The following is a 10,532-nucleotide window of genomic DNA, read 5'->3' as shown; positions in this document are numbered from 1 at the left end:
ATTCTGTGTTTGGTCTAGGCCACAGGGACGTGTGTGTTGGAAACAGCTTTCTCACAGGAGTTTCCCACAGAAGTTCCCTCTTCCAGACATTCCATTCTAAAACAGGAGATATTGTGACACAGAGAGCATGATTTTTTTTTATTAGTTTTCATATAAGAGACAATGACGACTATAATTTCTTGTCCACTCATGCATCGTACCTTGGAGCTCCAATTAAAATTATACTGAAAAGACACTGATCGTATGAATTGACCATTTCTTATTTTGAGGATGAATGAGTAGAGTAATTTTTTTCCATAACATGAATAACAACTAGTGTTAGAGTATGTAAAAATGTGAGAAAACATCAGATTAGCTGCATTAAAAATGTTTTTATTGCATAGTTTTCACAGAGTTTATCACTTTCTGATATTGCATGTTAAATACATGTTTCTTTGCTTCAAAAATTAAACACATGCTGTTCAGTGGAGTAGACATTTTTGGAAATCCCTAAAAATTAGGTTCATTAAAAAAATTCAGTCACATTGTTTTTTTCATGTCTAAAGAGGAATAAAAACACCCAGGAAAAAAAATCTTGACTAAAGGCTGTTTTGAGGCTGGGTTATTCTTGCTGCACAAACGTGACGTGTGGAAAATAAACGCAGGGAGTCGGCACGAGAGTCACGTGGTGCTTTTTTTTTTTTTTTTTTTTTCCAACTTTATTAATCAAAATCTGGTTATACATTCAATCAATTTCATAGAAAAGACTTATTTTTTCCAGACTGAGCAACAATATCAAACTTAAGTGAACAATATTAGTAAAGAACATCATAAAATAAAATAAAATAAAGTCAGAGGTCTAATCAGGAATCAATACATTCAAATTTTCATAAACAATCAAGGCTCGTTTGGTTTTCACATGTCTCAGTGTCTTTTTGAAGTTTGTTATTTCATTCTTGTAAATTAAGAACAGTGTGTGTGTGTGTGTGTGTGTGTGGGGGGGGGGGGGGGGGGGGGTGTCTTCACAAATCTACACTTGTGTATAAATTGTTTGGTCATAATAACCAAAGTGTTACACATAATTTCTCTTTTTCTGTTTCCATTATAACTCCAAAATTAATGTCTTTGTATTCCAGTTTGGGTGTTTGAGTGTCCTTCTCAGATGTCCAGTCTTGAAATGTTGTCCAAAATGTCCTGGTGTATGGGCAGTCAAAAAATAAATGTTCGAAAGATTCAATTTCAAATTCACAAAAAAACACAATTATTTTTCTCAATATTAAATCTTTGTCTCACAAAGTCATTGCAAGGATAGATATCATTTAGTGTTTTAGAATGAGTTTCTTTTGCTTTGGGGGTATGGGTAGAGTCAGGTATCTGGTTCTAATCCTGAATAAAATTTCTTTTAATACATTTTTCCATTTTAATGGGAAGGGGAAAAGATTACATGTGAGGGCACCACGCATGAATTTGTTTGTACATTTTTCTCCCATAAAATTAATGTCATCCATAAAGACTTTATTTTTTGTATGGTTTCATTTAAATAACAGTAAGCATACGGAGTATTTTGTGCATTTAGTCTCTAGCCGCATGCTGTTTTAATATTATTCCCTATTATTTCAATTTCATTTAAATGTTATTTTGTTTTTTGTCTTATTTTCCTTTATTTTGTTTTATTTTGTTTCACTGCATGTTCGAAATAAATAAATAAATTAAATTAATTTAATAACGCATTTAGTTTACGCCTTTCGCCCCAAACGCATTCCCTTCCGGCCACCGTACACGGACGTCTCGTTCCACTTCTCGCGATAAATTGAGAAGGCGAGAAAAAAATAAGTGTAGAGAAGCTAACGCCTGTTTAGCATGATGTACTGACAGTTTCGCAGGCTGTTTGATGGAGGACAACACGTCTGGCTGATTTTAGGGTGAGTTATGAAATGTCAGACTAAACCACACACATGTACATGTTTATTTGAGCTGTACGTTGATGATTAAGGGGCCTGTGCAGCTCAAGATTGTCGCCGGTTAGCTGCTGGGTCGGCTAGTTATCGATGTGATTGTAGCTGAAATGGACCTTAAACGTTCTTATTATTGTTGTTAGCCGCTGTTTTTTAATAGTCATCGGTCTGTATACTGTGGGGAAAAGTCAAGTTTATCAGTCTAAACAGTGTGGTGGCAGCAAAGAAAACTGACAGGTATGTGTAACAGGGGTATAAAGATCCTCAGTGCCTAGTTTTAATGTAATGAGATGTGATTGAGGCCCAGTCTTTGCTAAAGAGTCAGTGAGTAAGTGTTTTTCCAAGTTTTTTTTTTTTTTTTTCAATTCTGTCATCACTATTTTATCTCATCTGAAAAGTGTATTTCTAAGCGTAGCATTAACATGTGCAATCCCAAAATTAATCTGATCCTTGGGTGTCAGGCAACAACTATTCGTGCTGCTACAAAAAGGACAGAGTTGACTGTTTTTTCTCCAAAGTTTTATATTATTGAATTTTTTAGAGCTGCAACCGATTAATCGACTCAAAGTGATCCAAAAAAATCCTTCAACCACAATTCTCCTGAATCAAAGCTTTGTTTCCTTCATTTCTCTGCTGTTAAACATTGGTTCCACTGTTGTGTTTCACACGGACGCTTATTGTGACGCACAAAGAAGCTTCAATTCAGGAAAACTGCAATAGAATATTTCCCTTCAATCAATTCGAGACGATTAATCGAATCAGGAATTTTTGCATTTGCTTCAAGCACTTAATCGATTAATCGGTTGCAGCTCTAGAATTTTTATCTTGTAACAATCATAACTGTACAATTGAATCTATATAAAATATAACAATGTAGTTATGTATCCCCACTCTAACAGAGTCCCAACCCTGATGTAAAACCTGCTCTACAGATAAACTCAGGGTTCGTATGGGTGCTTGAAACCCTTGAAAATGCTTGAATTTCAATGTTGTGTTTTCAAGGTCTGAAAAGTGCTTGAATTATAACTCTGTGATGTGATTTATTTATTTATTTTTTATATTAACTCTACCAGGTTAGATGGCAGGCCAAAGCGACTTACAGAGAGGTGATGCATTTAGAAATATAGAACTTTATGTCGAAAAATAAAACTTTGTCAAAATCAAAGTTACCAGGTGTTCCCAGGTCAGTTCAGGTACATTTTCATCTTAATCTTTGTCTCGGTGCGAGTGTGTCTGAAGTGGCTTTTTTTTTTTAATGTGTTAGAGCCATTTTTTGTGCTTCAGTTAAAAACTCAGATTTATATTTATGTTTGATTTCTTATTAATAATTTATGTACATTATATGAATATCAAGTAATAATAGCATAAGTCTTGACATCATTGTGTGATGCAGTCCTGTTGGCTGCTAAGATCATAAAACTTAAAGAAAGAAAAGTGTAACTGGAAGCCTGGAGCCCAGGAGCATCACAGTCTTTTGACTGTCATGTAATTTAGAAATTCATCTTTTGTTTGTATCAATCTAAGTTTTAAATAAAGACCACAAAAGAAAAGTTGGATTCCAGACCCTTTGTTTACTGATACGTGTCGCGTACAGAAGAACTCTGAGGTTCACGGCTAGTGAGTTATACACCGCACTCACATTATGAATAAAACTTTGTGTTCTCTTTTCATTTATAAACTTGTTGCTACAGTGAAACAACATTTTAGATGTTTATAGCATAATACAATGAACATTATAGTGATAAAAAGTGAAAAATAACCCTGAGTATATGTATTCCTGTAGATGTGTATTTTTTCCCAGTGATGAGGTGCTATGCTGGAAAAATTACAAAAATTACCCTTAAAAGTGCTTGAATTTGACCTTGAAAAATGTTGGAACCCTGTGAACTGTTCCTGAGTAATGTTGTGTTTTCTTTGCACAGAAGGAAAGGCGTCCACAAACCTGGGCCTGCACTTCCTCCATCAGCCTCTTCAGGGCGGATATGAAGATGTAGCCAAGAGTGACGTGGTTCATCTGGTACCCTGGCTGTCCCCGCCCACAACTCCTCACCTCCGTCCAAAACCTGGAGATCTTCCCCCCCTAACCAGGGCACAGTGTGAGAGGCTCCGCCCCCTGGTTCGGCCATGCTGTTCTCTCTGAGGGAGCTGGTGCAGTGGCTGGGCTTCGCCACCTTCGAACTCTTCCTCCACCTCCTGGCCCTGCTGGTCTTCAGCATGCTGGTGGCGCTACGAGCCGACATGTTCACGCCGTCGTTAAACTGGTGGCTGGTGTTCGTGCCGCTGTTTGCCGCGGACGGCCTCAGCACCTACTTTACGGCCATCGTCTCCATCCGCCTTTACCAGGAGAACGAGAAGCGCCTGGCGGTGCTGAGGCTCCTGTGGGTGCTGACGGTGCTCAGCCTGAAGCTGGTGTGCGAGGTGCTGCTGTGCCAGAAACTGGCCGAGCAGGAACAAGCCAGAGACCTGTGGTTCGGCCTCATTGTGTCGCCGCTGTTCATCCTGCTGCAGCTGCTGATGATACGAGCGTGTCGGGTCAACTGACGGCCTCGCCTCGCCGACGAATCACCCACGAGCAGAGAGCAATCTTCATCTGCCATTAGAGATTTAAAGCATAACCCTCCCTCCATGTTCAAGCACACTGATGTCCCCCTTGAATTCAGAATGTGACAGTGTTCCCAGTTACACACGATCATCGTAACGGTATTTTCCATTTAGATCTCCTGAATCTGAGTTGTCATCTGAAGGGATCATTTTCTGATTAAAACATGAAGCATGTGCTGGTATTATTTGAGCTTTAGGAGCATTCTGTGGTCATGTATACAGAGCATTCACAATGTGTCTGAGATCAGACTGTACTGTCTTTTTCATCTATTTACAGTTAAAAAAAAAAACAAATAACCAACAGATTCTCAGTTTGGAATAGAGGTGGAAGGCCATAAGAGGCGCCCACGTTTCTGGTCAGAAGGAGAAACACCTGCTTTAACATCATCAGAGACACAAATATGCTGATAATTGTGTTACTACACTACTATACTGTACACTATGTACTCATGCAGGGTGTGAAGTCAGCTCCAGAGCCTTTACTGGAAACAGTTTCTGTTTTTTTTTTGTTTGTTTGTTTGTTTTTTGTTATAGTTGACATTAAATAATGTCAACTCCAAACTTTTCTCTTTGTTTTCGTGTAAAAAACAAACATTAAATTAGAAATGTGAAAACTATCCTACAAAAAAGATGTGAATAACCAGAAAAAAACTGACATTTCAAGTGCATCTTTAACTCTGTACGTCAGCTTATCATTTATACACGTACGTTACACACAGTGTTACACAAACATTTAGTAACAGGCAGAATATTGTTAAAATTGCACTTGATTTTCTTCAGACATTTCATGTTGTTCATATTTTATTGTTAAAGGATAGTTTGTAAATATTTTCACAATTTAATGTTTTGTTTTTTTTCACATCACATTGGAGTTGCCATTATTTATTTCTAGTTTATTCAGTTATTATTGTCCTGGTCTGACCCACTTTAGATCATATTGGTCTGAATGTGGAACCTGAACTAGAATGAGTTCATCCCTGCTTTAAGTTCACACAAACACATGTACATGGACCACAACAGACGACTTAAGGCCTTAAGGTGGGATTGCCAAGGCAACTTTTTGGGCTTTAGTGAGTAAGGAGTTGCTGCAGCGTTGTTGCTTTTTTTTTTTTTTTTTTCTCTAAAACACACCAAAGGGTCCAATCTGGCCCGTGGGATGAATTTGTGAAATCCAAAAATTACACTGAAGATCTTAACAATCAGTGGTGTCAAAATCATTTTAATTCAGGTTCCACATACAGACACATACAGTCCAATTAGATTTCAAGTGGGTCAGAACCAGTAAAATATTATCATAATAACCTATAAATAATCACAAGCCCAAATTTTGTCTTTGTTTTTTTGGTATAAAAAAATTCAATTACATGAAAATGTTGACATTACCAAACTATATGTTTACAAAAAACATGAATAACCTGAACAAATATGAACAAACGGAAATGTCTTAAGAAAAGTAAATGCAATTTGACTAATATTCTGCCTGTTACTAAATGTTTTGTGTGATTGTAATGCACATGTGTAAATGATAAACTGATAAAGCGAGGCAGAATATTGTGAAAATTGCACTTGTTTTTCTTAAGACAATTCAAGTTGTTCATGTTATTCAGATTTTTAAGAAAACTTTGTGGATGTAAACCTGATCATAGTAGAATTTTACTGTTTTTGTTATTATTTTCCTGGTCCGGCCCACTGCAGATCCAATTGGGCTGAATGTGGAACTGAACTAAAATGAGTTTGACACCCCTGCTCTAAAAGATGGCGTCGTTCACTCATTTGGGGGTTGGGTTTCTTCTCTCCCGTCTCACTTTGTTGCCTGTTGCTGGAAGTGTCGCTCCCACATTTTCCTCCCCCTTTACCCCAGGCTTTAACCTCCATCAGTTTAGGGTGTTTCATGTTCACCCTAACGTACAACTGAATGTGTTTGGTGTTGACACATCTACTCTGATTACTGCTGTTTATTTGTACACAGTGTAACACATCGGATCTGTTTTTGTGGAAGCATCGCATGTATTTAAAGCCTCCTTTTACAGTAAATTCTGATGTGAAATTCTCTGTGATGTGTATATGTTGATTCTGGAAAGAAATCCACTAAATGTTTATTTATGTTGTTGTTTTCACGTCATGACATCCATACTGTCACCTGTATATATGTGTAAATAAAACATCGACATTTAAGTGATGACATTGTGAATAGAACACTTCTTATCAATCACTTTGGCTCATTTCTAGATAGGGATGTAACGATTACCGGTATAACGATAAACCATGGTAAAATTCCTGATGGTTAGCATTACCGTTTATACTCTAATTATCATGATAACCGTGTTTTATTACTGTACTTTAAAAGAGAGAGAGAGAGACCCTAAAACAACTCAAACTTGATCTGGAAAATGGTCAAACAATGGCCATGAGGTGCCATCTTTAACGCACATTTATATGTTTGATGTTTACGTGTTAATATTTGAATGTTTCTGCAACAGAAAGTACATTGTGCCTAGTATTTGATTTGATTTTTTTTTTTGTTTTTTTGTTTGTTTTTTTCAAAATACAACTTGGTTAAATTATTTGAGTGTGTGTATCAGTACTTTTTGAACATTTTGAGCACATTTCAACAATACCGTGATAATAATGATGACCGTGATAATTCACAATAACCGTGATGTGAAATTTTCATATCGTTACATCCCTATTTCTAGACTAGGGGTGTTCGAAATATCGGTTCTGCAATATATCGTGATATTTCATTTCACGATACTGTATCAATATTAAAAAGTATTGTATCGATGTATTTTTAGGTGTTTATTCAAATACAGATATAGCGGAGGTTCATGTTTGTGTTTTTGGTTTTCTTTATTTATATTTTATTTATTATTATTTAACACTTTTATTAAATAATAGTTATTTGAAGCATCCTGAAAGCACTTTTTACTGTCTGAGAGGCAGGTGGTAGTTCCTTTGGAAACTAGGAGAATCAGTAAAATAAAAATGTGTTTAGTATTTGTACATATTTCTGGTGTAATTCAATTCTTCCAGGAAATCTTAAAAAAAAAAAAAGAAACCAAAAATTGCCTTTTTTAACAGTATCATGATATATCATGTTGTGATTTGTATCGTATTGCTAGATTCTATCCTAGACATATTTTTAATAATCTTAATGCTTTATTTGCGTTTGTCATGAGCAGCTTTAATAGTAAAGTGTAAAAGTCACAACTCAGAAAAAATTAACTCATTCTTCATAACGTGTCTCAGAAATGTGAAGTGTTTTGTGAGTATGGCAGACTCCTTTAAAATGATGTTGACCTCAACTAAATTTGCACTAAACAAGAAAAAAAAAAAGTTAAAATTGCACTTCAAAGACTGTCAGACTTTTCTGTTATTACTGAATTATTGTTTATTTAATTTATTGTTATCACCTGTTTTAAAGCAGAACTATATAACATTTAGCCGTTCTGGTTCTTCTTTGCTGTTTTTCTGGTCATTTTTCTCTATAGAGTGCCCCCTACAGTTTCAGAGTACATATTCACCATCGTAAAACCCACCGTTGACCCTCCCCCTCTGACCATGTATATATATATATATATACATATATATATATATGTGTATATATATATATATATATATATATATATATATATATATATATATATTTTTTTTTTTTTTTTTTTAATTATGTGCATTTGTTTACAATGAAGCTGGCAACAAAAAGGTTAAAAAAAATAGTGATTGAATACACTACTGGAGCGGAGTGGGAAACTTTAGCTGGACATTTGTTTTCGCTTCATGGAGGAGGTTGTGGAACCGGCGCTGGGGGGGGGGGCATGTGGACAGGAACCTTCTTTGATGTACATAAACCAATATATGACAACCAGGAGCGCACACAAAGTCCTCTTTTAATTAGGGCGGTCTCCAAGACTTCACTCCTGTTGTCATTTGTGCAGGAAATCTAACGCCCCGTTTCCACTGCGTGGTATCGGCTCGACTCGGCCTTTTTGTGTTTCCATTATGAAAAAGGACCTGGAATCTGGTACCTGGTACTAGTTTTTTGGTATCACCTCCGCCGAAGTTCCAGGACTGGGGACCAGATACTAAAACATGACGTGTAAACACTGCAGACCTCTGACTGGTCAGACAGTTTTCTCTGTGACCCACTGTTTTACAAAAACAGATGTGGAAGTGGACAGTAAATATAGCGGAAGGTTAATCCACATGATAACAGCCCAAAACTACACCATGGTCGGTCGAGGAGATTCAGTCTTTGGTGGCCGACGTAAAAATTCAGACAAGACAACACGCAACGAGCGAGTTTATCAGCACCTCTCTGAACAGATGACACGGAAGTAACACGTCGCATCGCTATGACGACCAGGTACCGTAAAGTCAGTAGTATCCTGTAATGGAAACCATCTCCAGTATACTGAGTCGAGCCGAGCCGGTTCCATGTAGTGGAAACGTGGCATTAGTTGATCACCCATGACACACAAATCAATAGCACGCACATTTTTTTTTGTGCGAGGAAGCACATTAGCGCCCGTTATTTGCGATCTTAGTAAATCAGGCCCTATGACTGAACAACGAATGTAGGACAGGAAACTGTGGTCCACTCAAAGCACCAAAAATTCTGGTTCATGTTGGACCTGGTGAGATGGAACCTTGTCTGGATGTGGCTTTGGAGATCTTCCAGATTTACCCACAATTCAATTCTCCAGTGAACCATGGATGGAGGTTTAGGATCACACCCAGGGAATCAAAGTCTCATTTTTACACATTGTTAAATCCTCGGTACTACTTTGGTTCAGCTCTCCGTTTAAATAGGGTCCTGATCCTACATGGTTAAACCGGGGTCTTACCCTCACGTCCTAACCCGCAGAAATACTACTTAGCTGAAGTAATTTTGAAACGCTCGCCTGTCTTCTAACTACCTTTAATTCCAACCTCTGCCCCGCTAACTCTGGTACCAGAACTGCCTGTCATGTCTGCTCCCAGACTGTGTCTGTCTTTTCTGTTTTCTCTGTCATTTCCTGTTTTATTTTGTTAAGTTTCCCTCTTGTGTCATGTCTGGTGTCTTTACTTCCCCTCCTTGATTGTTTCACCTGCTCCTGATTACCTGACTCCTCCCTGATTATCTCCACCTGTGTCCTATTGTCTTCCCTCCCTCTTGTGTATTTAAACCCTGTGTTTTCCCCTGTTCCTTTGCCAGTTTGTGTTCTACCTTTGTGTGCTCACTTACCAGCGTTTTTGGATACCTGTCAGTCTGTCTGCCCGTTCTTGACCCGTTTTTGCCTTCCGACCACCGATCCTGCCTGTTCCTTGTCTGCCTGCTCGTCTGGTTCTGACCTGGTTCGTACATCGACTTCTGATTCTGCCTATTCCCTGACTACCTCAGCCTCCAACGTGTTACCTTGTGTTTCGACCCTCGCCTGGACCCTGACCGTGAGTAGCCTTTCCCTCATGTCCCGTTGCCTCCTGAATTGCCCTCCTGTGTATGACCTGGTTTGTTTTTTGACTATCCTCTGTTTTGCCCTAGTCGGGGTGTTGACGGGAATCCTCCGGCTCGGCCGTGCTGACCATCCATATTCTCCGCTCACAGCCCGGACGAAGAGTCCAGTATCACACGCCTTCATAGACGTGTTAACAATTTTGTGCTGTGTTTTTACTACTGTGATTGTGTTTAATAAACACACTCAATTGGTCATCTGTGTTCTGGTCTTGCATTTGGGTTCAGCATTTGTACTAGTCCCATTACACTGCCAGGAGAAACCCGCTCTGTGGTCAGTAACAACACCAGCCCAGCTTGTTCTGGCAGCTGTTTCACATGGATTTAGAGCACTTGTTACATGACAGGTAATAATTTAAAGGCCAGGAATGGAAGGCCCTAGGGACACACAAATGGTAGGTGGACTAAGGCTAAGACACCTTTAGGACCTTTAGATGTTATGCACACAACAACCTAACGTTTTACGTTCACCAACATAAGGTACCATATTGGGAATAATTCAA

At 38.1% G+C, this 10,532-nt stretch overlaps 1 protein-coding gene across 3 annotated transcripts; it reads left to right on the top strand.

Annotated features, from left to right (window-relative positions):
* The first annotated feature begins 1,783 nt into the window (after positions 1-1,783).
* On the top strand, positions 1,784-4,813 carry LOC115416308 (transmembrane protein 203-like). Of its 3 annotated transcripts, none has more exons than XM_030130058.1 (2): positions 1,784-1,901; positions 3,865-4,813. In XM_030130058.1, the coding sequence occupies exon 2, from the start codon at positions 4,059-4,061 to the stop codon at positions 4,473-4,475; it is 417 nt and encodes a 138-aa protein (XP_029985918.1). In that variant the 5' UTR covers positions 1,784-1,901; positions 3,865-4,058; the 3' UTR covers positions 4,476-4,813. The 3 variants fall into 3 exon arrangements, with proteins under 3 accessions (XP_029985918.1, XP_029985916.1, XP_029985917.1); XM_030130056.1 differs by having other exon boundaries at positions 3,860-4,813; XM_030130057.1 differs by having other exon boundaries at positions 3,857-4,813.
* Positions 4,814-10,532: the final 5,719 nt, after the last annotated feature.

The sequence above is a fragment of the Sphaeramia orbicularis genome, unplaced genomic scaffold (genome assembly GCF_902148855.1).
Source record: "Sphaeramia orbicularis unplaced genomic scaffold, fSphaOr1.1, whole genome shotgun sequence".
NCBI lineage: Eukaryota > Metazoa > Chordata > Actinopteri > Kurtiformes > Apogonidae > Sphaeramia > Sphaeramia orbicularis.
The sequence above is the reverse complement of the archived record's forward strand: the minus strand, read 5'-3'. Positions and strand labels throughout refer to the sequence as shown.

Excerpts from the sequence above, each read along its gene's own strand:
- LOC115416308 (XM_030130058.1), top strand. The coding sequence starts at position 4,059 with ATGCTGTTCTCTCTGAGGGAGCTGGTGCAGTGGCTGGGCTTCGCCACC.